General features: G+C 45.0%; 1 protein-coding gene across 1 annotated transcript; it reads left to right on the top strand.

Moving 5' to 3' along the window:
- The first annotated feature begins 8173 nt into the window (after positions 1–8173).
- LOC104641520 (uncharacterized) lies at positions 8174–12268 on the top strand. The gene is made up of 4 exons (XM_010310198.2): positions 8174–8351; positions 9334–9480; positions 11069–11218; positions 12252–12268. Exons 1-4 carry the CDS (start codon positions 8174–8176, stop codon positions 12266–12268), a joined length of 492 nt encoding a protein of 163 aa, XP_010308500.2.
- The last annotated feature ends 8511 nt before the right edge of the window (positions 12269–20779 follow it).

The raw sequence follows: 20779 nt of genomic DNA, 5'->3' as shown, positions 1-20779 counted from the left end.
ATGTTACCACTTGTTCTGACATTAACGAATGAATTATGCCAAAATGATACAATATGGGCAATATTTATCAGCTGTTCAACGGCATTGCCCTCAGCACCTCAGTGTTTGGAGCTGCTGACTGGTCTCAGTGCCTCCCCATCCCCTGTCCCAGGCGCAGGTGGGAGGTGTTGGCTTGCTCGTCCCCCTCGCTGGCTGCACCGCGGGCGATGCATCTCCCTGCGCCTGCGAGCATCCCTCCCTCCTCCCTCCTGCTAGTCGCCGTGGGAGGGGACCGACCCAGAAAGCCTCTTCCCCCTTCATAAGTGGTGCTAGATTTGGGTCTTTCTTCTGGTAATAGCAACCAATCCGCGGAGGTGGGTTTGCTTTGGGTTTTGGTGAGTTTCAGAAGCATCTGTGAAACTCCACCCATTGCAGTATTTTCCACTCTCCAAACTGGGACATTTTTACCAGATTCAGTATTAAAAACAAACTAGATATTATCTTGGTTTTGAGCTTGAAACTTTTGCCAAATTATTAAACTCATCAATTAAGGACAGTTTGAAAAGATGCTCCTAAAAAATGATGCAAATCAAAAGATGCAGTGATAAAATCATAGGACCGACCAGATTAAGCTAAATCCATTCCTAGCTCAGTTCCCCATGCCATGCATGGCCAGTTACAGGTGCTTACAGGAAAACTTCAAGAAGGAGTAGAGAATATACAGTCATACACCCTATTCTTCTCGTTTACAACCCCTACTTCATCATTTGATTGTAAGCCTTCTGGTTGTTGTATTCTGAGAAATTATGAGTAACATTAGCTAAAGCCCGGCCAGCCATGGGCATTGATACTTTCACAGAATACTCTTCCAACCTCCAGTGATTTGCAGCTTAGACATTTCCTGAGACAGATGTATCGTTCAGGGATTTAATAGCCCCAAACAATTTTTCTTCAATGAGTTTATCCAATTGCTTTTCAGACCTGTGTGAAGTTTTAGCCATCACAATGTCCCGCAGAAAGGAGCTCCACAGCTGAACTGCATCGTACCCACGTGCTCGGTGAAGAACTCTCCTCCTTCACGTGCTTCTAACCTGCCACTCAGACTTTTATATTAGATGAGCTCTGCCTCCTGTGACCTGTATGGAGCTCGCAGCCTGGAGAGACCTAGTGTACGTGGTCATTCCTGGTGTGGATGCTGTCCCACACCGCCATCCCCGTCATGGGACATTTTACAGGCTGGGGATTGAGAACACGGCATGAGAAAAGTGGACGTACTGTGGGTTTATAAGATGGCATAACAGTGTGAATCTGTGTGATTCTCTATCCCTTCCCTAACAGTTGTTAACCAGCCATTTGCTTTTCTCATGGTTGCTAAGCACTGAGCTGGTGTTTTCATAAAACTGTCTGTTATCCTCCATATGCTCATGTCATACTTACATCGCACTCACGCATACCCGAGTGATCATAATCAGCTCAGGCCCCATCATTTTATTTGAAAAGGTAGGATTGTTCCTTTCCCTGGTGTGCATCACTTCATATTTACGGACATTAAGCATCACCTGCCATCTTATTCTGCAGTCATTCGATTTTGCACAATCCATCTGAGCAATTGGCTCATATCTTTACTACCACAGAAATATTGTGTTGTCAACAAATTTTACCCTCTCACTTCCTCTTCCAGGTGGTTTATGAGTTTGTTAAGCTGCAAAGGCCCCAGCATAACTCTCCGCAGGACCCTCCTCGTGACCTCTCCCCACAGTGAAAAACCATCCACTGGCTCCCATCCTCTGCTTATTACCCCATTATTTATCCACAAGAAAACTTCCCCGTCTGCCCTGTGACAAGTTAGTTTCTAAGATCCTTACAGTCTTCAAAATCTTTTTTCGTAGCTCGTTGGTCCCATGAGCCAGAGAACTTTTCTCAGCATCTCTTCTAATTACACTTTCTCCTTTTTAACTTGGGGCAACCAGAACATCAGAGAGTGCTGCAGGCATGGGAGCAGCAGGGATTGTGGCGGTATCAGAACTGTATTTGCCGCTTTGTACTCAGTCCCTTTCTTAATAACTACTAAAGCTCAATTTGCCTTTTTGACACTTTGAATATTCAGTTGGCATATCCACAGTGATGCAAAGCTATGTGAGTGACAATTGCTAATTTACAGCCCATCTTTGTGTTTATATAATTAGGTTACTCTTCCTCCATGCACTTTACTTTGCACTTACCCACACTGCCTTTCATTTGCCATTTGTCACCCAGTCAGTCTTGTAAGATATTTCTGCAACTGTTCAGATACCTGCACTTTTGAAAAATATGAAAAATAATTCTGAATCATCAGCATATTCATCGCCTCATTATTCACTAATCTTTCCTGATCATTTATGAGTATGTTGAACAATAAAAATCCTCTCCTCTCCCTTGTGATTGCTGACCTTTGTCTCCTATCTCAAAAGAAGTTATTTATTTACCTCTTTATGGTTTTACTTCCCTGTGGTCCGGTTTGGAGTTTGTTTCTGTTTTCTTTGTTTGGCTTTGAAAAACATTCTTTTTTCTTCTAGTAGCTTCCTTTCCTCTGCCATTTAATTATTCTGGGTCTATATGTGTGCCTGAGGACATCCTTTTCATATTTTTTGTTTGATGGTAAATATTTACTCTGAGTCTTTCATATTGTGTCTTTAAATAGCACCCTGCTGTTTGCGAACATTTCACCCATTTTGCTCTTCCTTTAAGTTCCATTTAATGTCTCCTTGGTTTATATGTTTCCATTTTTAGAAGGTAATAGACCAGGATTTGGGCTTTTTTATTGCTTGGGGCATGGTAAAGTGGAATGTATCACAACCGCTATCATAAAGAGACCTTTCAATGGCCACATCTTGAACCAGATCTTCCACATTTCTCAGGCCCAATTCAAGAGTTTCTTCCCCTCTCTGGGTCACTGCAAAACTGATGGGGTCTAGAAAAGAAATGAAATGTATGTTTCCTTGCCTGGCTGGGTACAGCCAGTGTGTCCTTTTCTCCACAGGCTGGTCCCCACCTCATCTCAGGAATGATAAACATTTTCTGACGTTGCTTTGGTACTCACAAAAAAAGGGCGAATGCTGGCAATGCAGATGTCACGGGCTGCTTGGAGAACCCAGAAGCATTAGGAAAAATAATAGGCTCAGATCTGTATTTCTAAATTGACACTGAGCTTTGCAATTGCAGCCAAAACTTTTTACAATGTATTGGATGTTGAAATTCAGGCTTTTAGATCTGACTCAGCTCTGAGTTATGTATTTGATTAACTTCAGGTAACTATTTTTTTCATTTTACCTTGTGCAAGGATGTTGGCCACAGAAATGTGACAAAAGCCCTCCTCCAGCACTGCCTCTGGTTTGTAGAAATGATATATTCTTTTACAAAATTCCCCTGAAGAAGTCTGTACACACCAGGTTAAAGTTGGTTTTGACACCTGCATTAGTGTATCATTTCAGGTAGGTATGTTTATCAAAGCGGTGGATCTCAATGGTTACTTTGAACTGTCCATTCCCAGAAATAAGATGCAGGGGTCTGTTTATTTGGTAGATAGGCAGATGACATCTTGATTTGAGGGCTTTTGTCTGCTAACTTATCTAGTTAAAATATGTGGGAGGCTAATGGCCCTTTCGCTCATTTACACCAGAAATGCCAGGGCTGGCTCACTGCTCCCAAGCATGGATCAACACATCTTACACAACAGGTCATCAGAGACCAGATATTACCTCTTATCCCTACTACTAGTACTACTATTCCCCCCCCCCCCTCCATTTACAGCTCAATGCTCCTTTCTCTTTCCGTAGTTCCTTCCCCAGACCTGTTCAGATTTTTGTCCCACTGAGGGTGAGTTTAGCAGCTTGGGGAGACAAGAAGCGCGATGGATACTGCCTGCTGCACTAAGCTACATCAGAACTTAGGTGTACATGAGGGTCACAGAGTTCCTCTCTATATCCAATTTCTCCTGACTCAGTGCCTCACCTGTTTTCCCTGGTGACACGTATCTGCCCCTGTTCTGATGGCCGATGTTTTTATGCAACAGGTTTCTCTGTAGCATGGCTTGCAAAAGTAAGCCAGGCAGCAACCATGCAACTGGAGCATTGCAAAACCTTTGGCTGGACTCCAGAGGCTTAAATATATAGATGGGTGTTTAATTTTTTCCAAAAGTCTCACCTCTCCCATATTTTAGCCTGTGTTTAAGAACATGCACAATTTCAAGCTTTAGAGTCTCATGTGCTACAGTTAGGTCTAGCTGTGTTTTTTCATATGTGGTATTTTTAAGCTTCCCTGCAAAGCATTGCTTGGTTGGTTGCTTCTGAAATGGGGGCCACGCTGAAAGAAAAAGGGAAAGTCCGTGCCCAACAAGGGTGACCCAAGTGAGCGGCACAGGTCGCACTGCTCTGCACAGACACCTCCAAGCTGCAGAACAGCTCCTGCCTGCTTTGTGGGAAACAAAATGTTTGAGCATGTTTTACAACAGACCAATATCTAAAAATAACATAGTTAGACACCTCCCACATACACTCAAAATATTGAACTTTAAGCTTCAAAACCACGGGGATTTCCTATGTGGGCTTGAGAATAACCTCTGCTAAGGAAACCCAATACAAATCTGAGACCATGATGCTTGTTACAGGTGCCGAGCTGTAAATCTTACTGGAAACCTCTTCCTGGTGTTTTTGCTTCTGTTCAAATGCACAGTCCTGCACAGTCCCAACAACCTTCATGGCCTCTTGAAATTCCCATTCTTGGATATATTTGGCACTGAAATAAATGAGTAAAGGCTCAGAACAGGAAAGAACATTAAGAATTGACTGCAACATCACTTAAAGTTTCTATTACAAGCTTTTCAACCTCCAGATAACTAATTTACACCAGGGATTGGGGAGGACTGGAATAATTTCTGCCATTAGCCCAGAATTCCTGCTGCATACTGAAACCTGCAGCTCCAAATCCAGCCCCCTACTTTATTTACCTTTATTTAATTTTCTCTAGGTCTTAACCAGAGCAGCAAAGACGCTCATCACTGTACCATGCCTTGCAAGGACCAGTGGCACGTGGGAATGTGCCTATTGAAAACACAAGGGTCCGCAGGACAGTAGCAGGAAGAGACCCACATCCCTAATTCCAGCCACAGCATCTCATCCAGAGATGAACATCTCTGTGTCAGGAGGCCAGGCCCTGCCCACAGATGCAGCAGCTGTCCACTGCGCACATACCCTGCGTATACACACACGCAGATGGTTTGTGTGGGTGTCATTCATAAACCACCCAGCTAACTCGTCATGGCGGAGCAGCCCCACAACATGGTCCTAAGAGCCCCATGGGAAATGCACCCTGAAAACTACACGCTTTAAACGTTGTGGTCCTGCAGGCCACAGCATGGGGGACAGCAGGAACCTGCGCTACATGTTCCCCATGCCACCCCCCGTGTACATCCAAAAGGGATGGAGGAAGAGATGCAGGGCACCAGTGGCCGTTGTGAAGGCAGGCAAACAGTAAGCCTAATGATAGGGAGAAGAGTACTACTCATTGCTACAGTTTCTAGAAAAACTCCCTTTAGGATGAAAAACTAAGTTGTAGTGTTGGTTGCTGGATCTTTGTTTTTAAGTTTCTTTGTTTTCTCTTTCTTTAAGGAAAAGAAAAAAAATTCCCACATCCTTTAAATGTTCTGCAATATCATAATAAAAAGTTGCAGCCTGTTACTGACCCACAGCAAGAAGGTCCATAACAGCCATGGTAATTTCTCTGTTTCCTTGCTGGAAAGGATACGAGAGCACCGCAGTTCAGCCAAAAGCCCCGTGGGAGCGGAGGAGGGTGCTGAGGGAGGACAAGGGGACTGGAGAGGAGGAGCCCTCCAAGCCCCTTCTGGCCATGGGCACTCGCAGAGCCTGGGCGCCCTATGCCGAGTTACCAAAAGGTCTAGGTAGGTGCCAGCCTCAGGGAAGGAAACACATTTACAGGGAAACCCCAGGTAATTTTCAAGGCTTTACTATATAAACATAATAAAGATCTTAAAGTAATCTGCTGGCAGAAAGCAAGAAAATTATTTCTTTTGGTGTGTTTGTTTTAAGATGCCAATCAAATGCTCTTTCCGCAGCAAAAACTCAGTGGTAGATTTGCCTTTGTGCACACAGTTGGGATTGGGCCCAAGAGGTGACAGCCAACAGATAAGCACTTAATTGATGTCCAGTCAGAAGCAGGAGGGACGAATGTTATCAGCAGTTTCACCTGACTCACGCGATGGGTCGATAATATATTGAGAACTCCCTGGAGGTCTGAAAGCAGCACGGCCCCCCCCTTGGGATGACTGCTTTCCTCTCGTGCACGGGCAACATTTCAGCCAGTCTCACCCCCTGCACTGTGAGAAGAAAGCTGATGAGAATATTACTAATGACTTTGTAGGACCAGGCATCACGATGGGCCTTTGGCAGAACTGTTGACATTGCATGTAAGGAGAAAACTGGATTTTTAAGTTTCAAGTCTGTTGTTTTCTCCCAGTGATGGAGGTAAAAGACATGATATGAACTGCTGAGTGCTAGAACACAGTCCTCTTCTGCCTGCGGCTTGGTATCTTGTGAAATGAAGGGTACATAAAATGTCTGATTTAAAAATCGTGACTTTCAATGAGAAGTGCCATCAATATGTTCAATAGGGATGGACATAAATAAAGTCCATAAAGTATTAAATAAGTTAAATGGCAGGAAAATGGGCTCTATTATTTTTTCCCTTGCAGACCAAGACCCCTCCCAGAGGGTTCAAAATAATTTTCAACAAATAAATTACTTTCAAAACACAACTATAGAAGTTAAAAGTTCTTGCTTTGAACTTTGTCAAGGGAAGAGGCACAAGACAAACTTATATATAATAATCAAAGGCATGAAGACACAATTCTGTCAAAGATCAAAAAAAATTAAATACATTGAATCTCTTTTTTGGTGAACAGGAAGAATTCTGTGGTGGTTTTTCTGTGGGAAAATGGATGCTGCAAAGCACCACGGGGGCTGTGGCCAGCCCTGCCCACTCTGCAGGTGCCTCCCTTGGGGAGGGTGCAGAGATGGTCCCACCATCCCACTGCTTGTGTTTCGCCCCCCCCCCCCCAGCACAGTTCTGCTTGTGTTCAGGTGTAGGGAAGTAGCTAGAAGTTAAGTAATGTTACAATAAATGGTAGAAAAATGTCCAAAAAGGAGATTAAAGCCTGACCAGGCAGTCCAAGTCCCAAGGCCCGTCATCCTGAAACAGCCCAAAGGCTGCCTTAGAGGCCACCTTTGAAACCAGGAGAAAAGCAATCGGGAAATTAATAGGTCAAACGTGGTGCTTCAGGAGTTTGTTTTTGGCAAATCACGTGCCTGTGGTGTTGGACGGGTTGTGAAGCAATACGCTGCTCTGGGGACCTGGGCAGAGGGAATGGGGCAGCCCCCGCCACGGCCCCCCTGGGACAGGAACTACAGGCTGGGGGGGGTCTGCTGCAGTAACCTGACCTCCCTCCTTTTGCAGGAGAGCAACTCCAAAATATTGGAGTGCCTGTGGGTCAGGCTGAGATCGTACATAAACTCTCCTTTCCTCTCTTGAGTCTCTTTATGCTGTTGTCCCTCCTGGGTTTTTTCTGGGTTGTTTTTTTTTTCCTGATCGTACCTTCTTTTCCTGTTCCAAAGTGGTGCAAATTGCCTCGTGCAGAAACAAACAGCAGCCTCAGCTGGGCTTGGCATTTCACAGTCACACCTTCCACTTTCTGTGTTTATATATTTCTTCAGGTGCACGATTTGCCCTATGGTCTCCTGAAGTTTGGAGGTGTCACGCCTTCAGACCTGCTGCCTTACCCATTTCAGAGTAAGCATAACCAAAACCTTAAGGCCAGGGAAAAAATGAGGCAGAAAAGGTAGACTTGGCTAGGAAATACATGTACATATTTTTCAGTAGTGGCAACCATTTAAAGCTGCCCAGAGGTCTGAAATACTCTAATGGCAATGAAATCAGCTGGGGCTGCCAGAGGCACCCAGCAGCATCCATTTAATAGATTACGGGATCACGTAATAAGTATGTATCTATAGGTACGTAATAGATATGTGATCAATAGCTCACGGGAGCCTAGAAATTTATCTCAGAGATATCAAAATATGCATGGCAACATTTCCTAATTAAACAAAAGAAAACCCAACCTCTGGGTGAAGCATCGGATGGAACAATGTTATCAGACCTTGCCGGGCAAACACAAGGAGCGTATAAAACAAGCTGCTCCCAGGGAGAGGGGCACCTCTCCTCCGCACTCCTTCCAAGAGCAATGGATCTCAAAGTGATCGGCGTGCTCTCCGTCATCCTCGTTGTAGCCCTCAGCAGCTTGGCAGAGGGAAAGACATTACCAAGTAAGTACATTGATCTGCTGTTGCCTTCACAGGTACGTATGTGGGCCTGATTCTACTGATTGTAACTGCAGCAAGAGCAGGTCTCCAGTTTATGTATCAGACAGCGAATGTCTCACTCTGGTACAATTACCCAAGTTGGAGTCTACTTTTTAATTATTTCAGAGAAATCTATGGCAAAATAAAAAAGACTGCAGGTGAACTCTTGTGTTGGTGGAATAATCAGGAACCTGCTGCAAAGGCAGAGGGACAGACATGCCCAGGAGCTCGCCAGAACAGGACCAGGACTGGAACAGGAGCTAACTTTGAATAGTCTTCTGACATTTATTTTATGCTACTTTGCCATGTGAATACAATTTTGAAGGAGTCTATCTGCCTTCTCAATAAAAGACAAGTCATTTAGACAACTGAAGAAGTGGAAAGCAACTCAATGATAGACACCTAGGGACATGTCCAGAATTTCTTGGTTGCGGATAGCTGTGCGGTAGACTTAAAATGTTAAAAGTATAGCCACAACTATTTCCCCATAATCCTATGTTTTTATAGTCACCTGACAAGAATGCAAGATTTTGTATCTTTACACCTGTTTAAATATCCACTGGACCCTTAACTCTTTCTTTCTTCACATGAGATGGGCAAAGCAACAAACATTTACTAGCATGACTTTTGAAGTTATGGGGCTTTACTGTTTGATGTGGTCTGTCTGAAGTCCACAGGCCCCACTGTGCTGGGCTGGTTTGGCTACAAATGAGACCACAGATTCTCAAGAGGCGGAGTGCAACCCTTACTGAAATCAGTGTGAGTTTAAAAGCAGCTTTTAAACCGCACAGGTTCTGGTCTTAGCAAGTGACAGTAAAGGTACACTTGCAAAGACAGACAGGGTCTAGGGAAAGGTTATTGTTCCCAGTGGACATCTGATAAATGGACCTCTGCTAACGCGTGTGCAAACTGACACCCAGTAACTTGCTAATTCTGTCCTGAACAGCCAGATGCCAGTGTAAACTGGCTCCCAGGGAGCGGAGGAACTGCGGCTTCCCGGGAATCTCAGCAGCGGAGTGCAGGAAAGCTGGTTGCTGCTTCAACGCTTCAGTCCCTGGTGTTCCCTGGTGCTTTGCTCCTAAAGCAAAGAAAGGTAATCTCTCTGCCAGAAACATTGATCTACCTAGTGTTCGATTATGCAGAAATGTGTACAACTGGGGAGCAGCTCTGCTTCTCTTCTTGGGCCAAGAAATTGGGCACAAACCTCTATTAGGAGACCACGGGTAGTAAAATGTAAAGTCAAACCTTGCTTATCCATCAGTCTTTTGTCTCATCCTCTTCACACAATGTATTTCATCTTCCTTCAGGCTTCTAGTTATCAAATAATCCATGGCGATTATTTAAGAACATTTCATTGCCGTTTGTGGTCATGTTCATCAGTAGAGCAATGGATTCTCAGCACTTATTTAAATGGGTTTTCTATGCGGCTGAGGAGGACTTCAGCACTGCATGTCAAAGTCCTGAGTAGATGAGCCCCTCTGGAGTTGTTTGACACCTGTACAAAAGACCACAAGCATCCTGTAACTTCTATTTTTTTTGCTCTTTTCTCCAGCCTGTTTTGATAATTTCTACTTCCTTCCTCTCCTGCCTGTTTCCCAGCATAATTCCATTTGGCGGTTCTTTTTTTTCTCTCCCATTTTTGCTCCCGGTCTTCATTCAATGAAATCTCCAAAATATCCCAGGGGAAATACTTTTCTCCATTAGATTCTTCCTTCTAAAGCTTCTAAAGTCTTGCTTCTATTTTTTGCCTTTGTTTTCTCAGAGAGCTGCTCTGCCAGTCCTTCAAGGGCTGGTTGTATATTTTACATAGCTGCTGAATGTAAGCTACATCTGCTGGGCTGACTGCGTGGCTCCTTCTTAGGCAAACTTCAGGGCAATCTCAGCAGTTGCACGGGTGAAATGAAAGGAAGTGAGGGTGCAAAGGCAGCATTACTCAATAAAAGAACTTGACAAGATTGGTCAACAGGGTTCAGAATTGTAGGAGGAAAAAAAAAATTACTTTCGAACACTGCTTGCATTTCATGAAAATCTTGAAAAATGAATGGCAGCACCTTACAGTGTCATTTTCATGTAATTGCTTTTATGAGCAGAACTGTTTCAGGAGAGGAAAACTTAATTATTTGGGCCAGGTGGTATAAACTCTTTACCTGTGATTTTACTTTAAATTGCCTGGATTAGCTGTGATTTTCTCCTAAATGGCCTACCTCCTTTCCGTAACTCAAGTTGACATGCAGAGGAGGCTGGGGTTTCCTCTCCCCGCGTTAGCCGGGCTGCTCTGGGGTTAGCTTTGGGTCAGGTCATGAACGCACCCCGGTCTGAGGCCAGTGTCTGTGCTACCATTACAGGAGACACACAGCTTTTCACCCCATTGATGGATCTAGGAAAGGTAAAGCTGGGTCACTGCCTACCAGGCACTTCTAGGGGTGAATTTTGGCCCCCATGCCCCCTGGGGCACAGCAACAATTCCTCACCCCTTGGTATTTAGCTTTATCTAACAGGATGGTAAGAATGTGGGTGAATCTGCTGCCTGAATTTGGTTATGGGGAAGGTCATCATGGCTGTCATGTCTGCTCTCTGACCTCACCTTTGTGGCCTGACTTTTATTTGTGAATTATGCCGCCAGGTAAACAGATCATAAAGTAACGCAGCCTCCTTCCTTCCTTTGGTTTTGCTTTACGCAGTTAGGAAAGTATGTCCCAACGATCCTCACGGCAGGATAAACTGCGGCTACCCCGGCATCACGGCTAAGGAGTGCGAAAGGAAGGGGTGCTGCTTCAGGGCACATCCCGCTGGTGTCCCCTGGTGCTTCTACCACCGCGTGGTGGAGGAAGGTAAAGTCCTGCATGAGACATCATCCCCTGCGTCCCCACGGATGCACCGCAGCTCTTGGCAGGTCCATGCTGCGCCCGGGCTTGGTGTGCTGTGCCAGCCTGGCGCAACGGGAGGCCACGTGTGAGGGAGTGAGCAGGATGGGGTGTCCCCCTTCCCGGTGTGGGGGCAGAGCTTCCTCACCCAGGGCATGAGCGGGGAAGAGGTGGCTAAACCCTAGAAGGACCGGCTTCTTGCCAGAGGGGTGGGTGTTGCCAATGCATCTGAGCCAGGGACTTGTGGGCAACGTGGCTGTACAGGTAGTCTGGGCTCCGGTGTGAGATCAAACCCTCAGCTAATGCAATGGTAGAGTTGCAGCTACCAAACTCACATCTACTTTATCACAAGAGATAAAAGTGTTTGCTTTAGAAATGTGGAATTAAACTTACAGAAATCTTTGATCCCCTACTTCCATTTTTTTTAATTAGGATTGACATTTCAGCATATCTAACATAGATAATCAACCAATAGCCTCAGCCAATTCCAACCCACCTCACAGTGTATTTTGTACTGGAAACAATTCACTATAATTTGGTTTTACTGATCCGAATCATAGTTAGGAAACACATGTACGGATGGGGGCTGGGGAAAGCAATTGCTAAAAAATTGGCTTTTTGATGTCCTGCATCTAGGCAAAACACCTCCCTAGCATCTTGTGTAATTCGTGGAGAAAACATGTCCCTTAATCTGCTTCTCCTCTTTACCTCCCCAGCTTGTTAAAGAAGAAACTTCCATCAAGAACCTTGCAATCTTTGGACCTACTCCAATGGGAAACAACAGCTGGATGTCCCAACTCAGACTTTGTAATTTGTGACAGCTATGATTTCTAGGTCATTTTTACCTTGGATTGAGTCCTTTCTGATGAAAAGTTACTTGCAGCTTTTATTCTTTCAGTAGGCTAGTACCATGCAGGTTTTACTGTAATAAAAGAACTAAGACACAATTTGTGAGTTCTCTGCTGTCTTTATTTTAAAGCTGTGTATTTCTGTTTCCCAGGAAATTTGGCATCTTAGCAACCCGCTGATGAGAGAGTAGTCACTAACACTTCCGAAAGGAACATGGCACTCAGCTCTTTGTGTTAGTTACACTTCACACTTGCAAGTGAGTGCTTGCGTTTGTTAGCTGATATGTGGTTTCACACGGGCCAGCCACCCTTCTGAATACTGAAAATATTCAGCGTTTCCCTTTATATAGCTACAGCTATGTGTTTGTTGGATTTTCTTCCCCTCGAGACATAGGGAAGGGTACCTTTGTTAGCTGACCACCGTGCTGGTCTGACTCAGACTCCTCCTGCTCTCTGCATCGCCGTGTCCCCGGTGCTGCCAACCCCTCGGTGCTGCCGCCAGTGGGGCACAGAGTAGGTCAGAGTTAGGGGCATGGAGTTAGGTCCCCACCTAACCCAACACGGGCCCCGGCTACTGATGCAACACGCAGCTGAATCACCGGGAACTCTCACTGTTAATCAGCGTCCCCACAAGCGGGTCCCATGGGTCATGCCCAGGAAAAGTCTCTGCACCACTAAAAGCAAGACACAGGTCCCCCTGGCCCTGACCTATACCTGAAATAGCGCCTGTTGTGTCTCACCAGACCCAGGAGATGCTCCTGGTCCCCAGCCGAGTGTGACTGCGTTCTCCCGGGCATCTTTAATGCTCAGCACTGCAGCTGGAGTGCTTCCCTGCTTCAGCTGAGTGAGAGCACAGTGAAAAGCCTCTAGGAGCTTTTGGGAACAAAATGGGTAATGCGAGATGCGGGGGCAGCAAGCCGTGCTCAGGGCTTAGTGGGAAAGAATATTTGTGCAGGGTTGTGGTACAAGGAGAGAGAAAATGGTGGAGACGTATACCTCCTTAGAGATTTCTCCAAGTGCACTTTTGTGATAAGTTTATCCAACCGGGTAAAAATTAGTAAAAATTCATAAAACTTCATTATCTCACACTCACGATAGGCTCAATAATATGATTTGAATATGGTAGGATATTGGTTGTAACATGAACAATAAACTGACAAGTCTACTGAAGGTCTTTGAAGGTCTTTGCTGAGGAAGGTTTGGTGCTGTAGCCCAGGTGAATTTGGAAGGCCTAAGCACAGTGTAATCACAGTAATACTGCACTGCAAAATCTGGTGCAACAACTAGGCGCCAGGTAACGGGTAACGGGGCCTTCATAGGAGTCTTGTTGGGAGAAAGAATGAAAACGCAGCCACACTGAAAAGGGTAACCCTGGTTAGTGCTGTGGGAAATCATCTGCAGGGACTGAAATCAGGCTGCCAGAGCCAGTGCTCTCCCAGAGCAGAGCTCTCTCAGAGCCACGCGTACTCACCAAAAGGCTTTTCCTTCTGCAGAGGCATGTGCTGACGTGTGCAAAACAGTGTAAGGGGGCAGGCGGGTATTTGAGAGGGGCAGGCTCGGCTGCATAACTGCTTGCTACTCGTCTCACCCTCCCAGATCTCTCCCTTGGGGCTGTGCCATTGAGGCAGGCGCAGGTCAGTGTTCCTGCTGAGTTTCCCCTGCCACAGCCCACCAGGGCTGTATCTGGCTTTGCAAGAAAAATTAGGAAAAGAAATGTCTTATTAAGGGGGGGTGGGGGTGGTGGGTATTGTGGCATCCTCTGCTGCAAAACCTGATTGGGAAACTCACCTTGGCAAGGCACAGCAGCTGAAACTCCTGGGAACTGCTCGAGCCCCTCTGTTGAAAAGGCCTGCATGTTGGGGTGGAGAAAAACAGCGCTGATGGTGTGGGAAAGCCACGCTGACAGCAGTCTAATCCCAAAGGGACAAAGCATGAGGGGCTGAACTTGCTCACTTGCTGCCTCTGGGCATGGTGTCCCCTGCAAAAAACATTAACTGTGTGCTGACGAGCAAACCATTCCCAACAGCATGCTAAGCCAAGGCACTGGGTCATGCAGTCACTCTGGACATTTGAGGTTATAAATCAGAGTTAGTTGCTCATAGCACAAAGAATTATGACCTAAGGATCTGTCATCACCAGTAAGTGCTAAGGGACGATGGCTATTGTGGGAATTTACATTAAGTAAATGCTTGAGGTCTCTCTCTCTCTATGTAGACTGTTATCCACACCCACCCAAATGCATTTGAAAAAGCTGCCCAGAATTCTTAAAATTAACATTTTTGGTGAGAAAACAAGTTGGCGAAAACAGAATAAAAGCCACAGCTGCTGAGGATTTGAAGATGACAGGCAGAGTCAAGGTAGGGCAAAGTGAGATCCCAAAACAGGAGCGCACACCCAAAGAGGAGCGTTCAGGACCTGCAGAGATGTGGCTACAAGGAGGGACTTTCCTCTCCTCACCTTCAGGGTCACTCTGTGGGCTCCCCACACCTGAGTCAGTCACCATGGGCCATGTTCACAGCTCTCAGAGAGCAAAAGACACCTCTGGGCTGGAAATCATCTGGCTAGTTCAGACGTCCCCAGTAGGGTGAATTGAACCGCCCTGCCCAGCCCCAAGGGGAGTCTAGACAAGCAGCTGTATGTGTCTGCTCTCCTTCCTTGGGTTTTCCCATCAGTGCTTGATGCTGGAGAGAGACGCTCGAGGGACAGGAAAGAGATAGAGATGGGGAACACCACTGCCCTGGCACAGACGTCTGACTTGATGCTAGCTTTCCTAGCTGACCTGGTGGCAGAAGCCCAAGAAAGACAAACCACTGCGTGGGAACAGAGGTGTCCTGGTTGCTGGCAACTGATTGTGTTTTGGAGCTCATAGTCTGGCCAGCAGATAGACACAAGTAGATGTGTGCAGTTCATTCATTTATTTTTCATCAATAGATCGACAAGCTTCACGAGCTAACGTGATTGAAATAGCTTCACATTACTGGACTGTGTAAAGCCTGTCCTTTTCTGTCCCTTCTTCATCTTTTTTTTTTCCCCCATTCTTTTTGCTTGTATGTAGCTCTATCCAGCACTAGGAAGAGAAACTAAACCAGAAACTTTAAAATTGTTTTTAGTGTTTCAGGCTGGTTACTTTACCCAATTAATCTGTATAATGGACAGAAATTCAAGTGCACCCACAATGCCTTGAGACTGATGGGTGGCCACACCGGGTCATTTCAGATGTCCATCTTGCCCTCTGCCCATCAGTGACCAACAGGGTCGCCTAGGGAGAGGTGCAGGATAAGCATATAAAAAGGCTTCTCTTCTAACAAAATGCAGGACTGTCACAAATGTGAATCAGTTTTAAAAAGCAAATATGAGAAGCCCAAATGAAGATTTACCCTTCATTCTCTGCAACTCAGCTTGCACACCCACATCACTGTACAGTGAGTGTTGAATAAGTAAACAAAGTTCTGAATATTTTTCTGGGGGAAAAACAAAGTAGGTCAGCTACATGATTTTCGTCAGCAAAGGTGCTACCATGACAGGAATCAATTCTCTGTGACACAAAGCATTTGTGCTGATGAGGCTATTACGCAGATAGTGAATGACGTTTAAAATCACAAATGCCTGGTAGCCCAGTCTGTAATCATGACAGCTGTGTGCAACCAATGCTTCAGCTTCCAATAAAGGCTGAATAGAAAATGTTTGATATTGTAGTTTGATTGCCTGTGTGGTTTTTCAGTGAGTGAGGACATTCTATTGTTTTTTAAAGCAGTTGCAGCCAAGGAAAAGGTCTCAGAAATCATTCATTTTGAAGCAATGCAGGAAAGCTGTATTTGGCTGACATGGAGAATTAACAGGGTAGAAAGCTAGGACAGACAAGGAGCTTAGAGCAGATGGGTGCTAGCAACAAAGAACAAACCTGTAGCAATGTGAAAAAGGGATATAACTGAAAACGCCTCCAAAAATGTGTATTTTAATGTGCCCACTTCCTTCAGATCCCATTTCCAAACGTCTCTGGAAAGGATACACATCCTGCTACAGCTACTATCACACACCTCCTCTGGCAAAGCGCCTGCTCCAAAGAAAGGTTTCAGACAAAGTGCTAAACCAAAGTGAAAAAGAATACAGAAATGGAAATCTTTCTCTGTTGAGAGCAGCTAAATCGCACGGTTCTGCCACAAGTCTCTAACGAGCTACTGGCTTTGCTAAAGTTTGAAAACTTGACCATGATGCCATTAAACAACTTGGAAAGCAGAAGGTAAAACACAAGAACCAAATCTGATTCCCTGTGCCAAAACCAGGCAGAATGATGATCTTGAGACCCAGATTCAGTTTCCAGGAGGTTGCTGTCATTGCCAGGCTGACTCCAAAAGGGGAAGGTGAGAGTTTCCCCAGCAGCTCCATGCCAGAAAAAAAAGTCCTCTTTGGGCAGAACAGTCCATTATTACTCTGTAGACTTCTTTTTCCCCATCTGAACCTTCTTCTAAAGCATTTGAAAGTTGCCAGTGTCAGTATACAAAGCAGTGAGCTGCCCAACTACCTGCGACAGCAGGCATGGTCCCCATCCCAGTACACTCTCTCAGGTACACAATGGGAGGATGAGGCTACAAACGTGTCCTCAGTACTAGACAACAATGGCCAAACAGATACACTTTGCTTTAAAATATGCATGCTGCAATGCGTAACCTGTTCAAGCGCTAGAACTAGCTAGCAGCACTCACAGGTGCTGTAGAAGACGATGCTGTTTTGTCAAGTGCTTGCCGTCATTTGGTGCTGCTCCCCCTGCTATAGTGAGTGCTAAAATTTCTGTGTGCCCATCAGAGGTGAGCAGGGTAAGAAAACAAAGTAAAGTACTTTTCTGCTGGGGACTAGTGTATCTATTCATCTAGCTGTACTAACTTTTTGTGCTTTGTGAGCACCCTTTGTATACCCGTGGTGGCACCCAGAAATTCCCTCAGAGAAGACACTGGACAAAGGCTCTTTTCAGGGTCTTGCTCCCCTCCGGCTCTGAGTTGGGTCTCCCAGGTTTCCTTCAACATGTGTGTATTGGGTTTGTGTGGCAAGGTTTTGGTAGTGTTTGGTAGTGGCGGGGGGGGGGGGCTACAGGGGTGGCTTCTGTGAGAAGTTGCTAGAAACTTCCCCTGTGTCTGACAGAGCCAATGCCAGCCGGCTCCAAGACGGACCCGCTGCTGGCCAAGGCCAAGCCAATCAGCGCCTCTGTGATAGCATATTTAAGAAGAGGAAAAAAAACAAGTTAGAGCTTTTGCAGCCGGAGAGAGGAGTGAGAAGATGTAAGAAACTCTGCAGACACCCAGGTCAGTGCAGAAGGAGGGGCAGGAGGTGCTCCAGGTGCCGGAGCAGAGATCCCCCTGCAGCCTGTGGTGAAGACCATGGTGAGGCAGGCTGTCCCCCTGCAGCCCATGGAGGGAGGATGAGGGGGTGTAGAGATTCCACCTGCAGCCCGTGGAGGACCCCACGCCGGAGCAGGTGGAAGCACCTGAAGGAGGCTGTGGCCCCATGGGAAGCCCACGCTGGAGCAAGCTCCTGGCAGGACCTGTGGACCCATGGAGAGAGGAGCCCACGCCAGAGCAGGTTTGCTGGCAGGACTTGTGACCCCGTGGGGGACCCACGCTGGAGCAGTTTGCTCCTGAAGGTCTGCACCCCGTGGAAATGCCAGGTACCCAACAATACCATTGCACAAAATTAACTTCACATTAAAAATTCACAGATTTTGAAAAAATCTTCAAGGCACAGAAAAAAATAAAAAAGAAACCAAATGAGGCCATGAAATTTAAAATAAAAGAAGAAAAGAAATTGATGCAATTAGTGCCAATTTGACAAATCCAGCCCCTGACAGCTTTTCTGCCATAAATAGAGCTTGCAACATACACTTCCCCACTGAGTCCTTTATTAAGGCTCCCCCAAGATAAGATGTCAGAGCTAGCGACCGACAGCACGACGGCTGCTCATGGCTTACCCGGGCACTGCACAGATCCTTGTATCCTCCCATGCTGAAAGAGGTGATCATTCTTACTGTAGCAGCTTCCCTGGCTTCCAACATCTTTCAACTCGCATTACAAAGCAGGTTTTAAATGGATAGCTACTAGAAAATACAACATAAAGCATCCTTTATTTTCAAACATTCTATTTTATGAATCCATTTGGAGTACACAGTGGATGGTAATTGCATGTGAGGTATATTAATTTTTGCAGCGTTGCTAATGAGAAGTTTATGGTTGGCTTATTTCATAGCATTAACTGTAATATAAAACACTTAATGTAATTTACATTGCCACTCAGGCTATGAAGGACTCCTGTTCCTCTTCTTCCCTTCCTGATCTATGGACACTTAGCACGGGGAGGCATTTAGGTTTTGGAACCGTAACTCCTTCAATCTAGTATTATTTGCACGTCTGTAAAACATAATATACAGTGTGATCTCTGTTATCATTCGAAAATTGTCTTGCCCTTAGTTTGGAAAAGGCAATCCTATTGCGTCCTTAGGGTAATTTATCCTTTAAGCATCACTGCTCGTGCTATCTAGGACTGGACACTTAACTATCTTGTAAAAGTTATGGCTGTTACCCTTGAACTGTGGTGACCAATGCAGGTAATTTTGTTGCTGTGGTGCACAGGAGGGGTGGCACAAGGACAGCAATGTTGTCTAGGCTTGACCTTAAATCCAATACACAGACAGCTTAGTAGCATGAAAAGCCACCCAGCTAAACGAAGTGTGTGGCAAAATGCGGGATACCTACATTGAAACCCTTCTTCTGACACTGCTGGCCTTACGCAAGTTTTCTGCCCAAGGGTTTCCCTGCCAGCACAATAGGAAGCAGCAGCCCCAATGCCCAATTTTGTAAAATGGGAAAAAGACAGCTGTGACTGGCAGAATAAAACATGGTTTCTCTTCGGCTGGGAACAAGAGAGGAGGAAATCTGTACATTCCAGAGTTCCCAGCAGAAGCCAAAGAGGGAATGATCCTTTGCTGCCTCCTCTATGCAAGAGCATGGGGAACCTCTGCCAACACCTGCAGGTAGCATGGTCAAGATAAACAGCAGGTAAGTCTGTGGAAGAAAAATCAATCAAAGGCAAGAAAATACAAAGATAATCCCAGTGGTTCAGGAAGTCCTCAAATTGTGTAGGGTTTGTCAGGGAAGCACCCTCTGATGCTAGCGCTGTTCTCGCACTCCTCCCTGTGTGGTGCTGTTGTTCACTGTCACCTACTTGTATTGGGAGTTACCCAAAACCACCACAACGTACATCTGAAGCAGGCAATTCAATGTCCTTGCTGGCAAGCAGTGAAAACATATCACTACCAATGCACCTGCCACTTCCCTTTGAGAGAGAACAGGGACAAAGGCATCTGTCTGAAAATAATAACACTTTATTTGATTTTTTTTTGTGTGTGTTACATTATCATAAATGTTCTCTATTCTCAGAAAACAAAGCCCTAGTCTGGAAAAAATGCACATACAAATCTCTTCTTACGGGTATTAAGTATACAGAAATATACAAAGATTTCTCTATTATTGTAATATATCATCAGAATGCCCCACATCCCACAGTTTTAGTCAGGTCCACTGTACCGGTAAGCATAAACTACGAAGGTAACAAGCAACCTGAAAAAGACATGGTTTATATAATATAATAATATATACGTGTATATATATATCTACAACAGTGCAAATATATCACAGCGTGCAAGCAGCAATAGTCTCTAGAGAAGCATAATAAAATTGATTCATAGTAATGCAAATGCATTACAGAAACAAGAGACAACAATGACATATTAGATATACAGAATATGCACACTTTAGCACGCTGATTTAAAATGATACCTTGCATTGAGTCTTGCTTTAAAAACAAAAGAACAAATGTTAAATAATTCAGTAACAGATTCAAGGGCAGTATCTCACAGTAAGGTCAACTGACTCAGATAAGGTGTTCCACAAAATTTTACTGACACAGGTAAAGGCTTGGCCACACTGCAGGACTTGTTTATTTTCTTTTTAGATATATCAATGTAATCTTTTCCTTAAATTTCATTTACTTTTACCATAATTTAAAAAGCATTTTTTCAGGATTTTTTAAAATCGCTCAAGAACTAATTCACATTTGTAAAGGCTGGTATAATTATCCTTGAGGCCAGGAAAGCTGTTTTTTGGAAGTAATAGAAAGGAGTTTGTATAATGATTACCCTAAATGGTCTACCAGAATAAGCTACAAAGGGGTCAGAAAAAAGACATCACAGATGCCACTGAAGTAAAAAACCCCATCAACCTTAAAAGTAAAGACTTCCATGTTGCCTTGCAAAATGCTTAAAAAGCCATTTTAGATTTTTTTGTTCTTGAAAGAGTAAAGCACACCCATAGATCCAGCACATTAGGTATTCAGTAGCTCAAAGAAGTCTGAAAGTCATACCTCCATCTCTACCTACCTCACACTGTTCCCAAGCAGCTCATTTTTACATCCCACGTGAACACATCCCACAAATATCTAGCAGTAAACACACAAACAATTGGTAAGCATGAGCTGAGCTGCATGGAGACCCCCAGAAAGAAAATGGCTCGACAAAATCTTGATGTATCATCTTGAAGGCATAAACAATGCAGAGAATGCAGGCTGGCAGGCTGAGTCATGGGGATTTCTTGTGCCAAAGGATACTTATTTTGACCGGTCACCCTTTGTTTTACTG

Source organism: Balearica regulorum, chromosome 1 (assembly GCF_011004875.1).
Source record: "Balearica regulorum gibbericeps isolate bBalReg1 chromosome 1, bBalReg1.pri, whole genome shotgun sequence".
Classification (NCBI taxonomy): Eukaryota; Metazoa; Chordata; class Aves; order Gruiformes; family Gruidae; genus Balearica; species Balearica regulorum.
The sequence above is the reverse complement of the archived record's forward strand: the minus strand, read 5'-3'. Positions and strand labels throughout refer to the sequence as shown.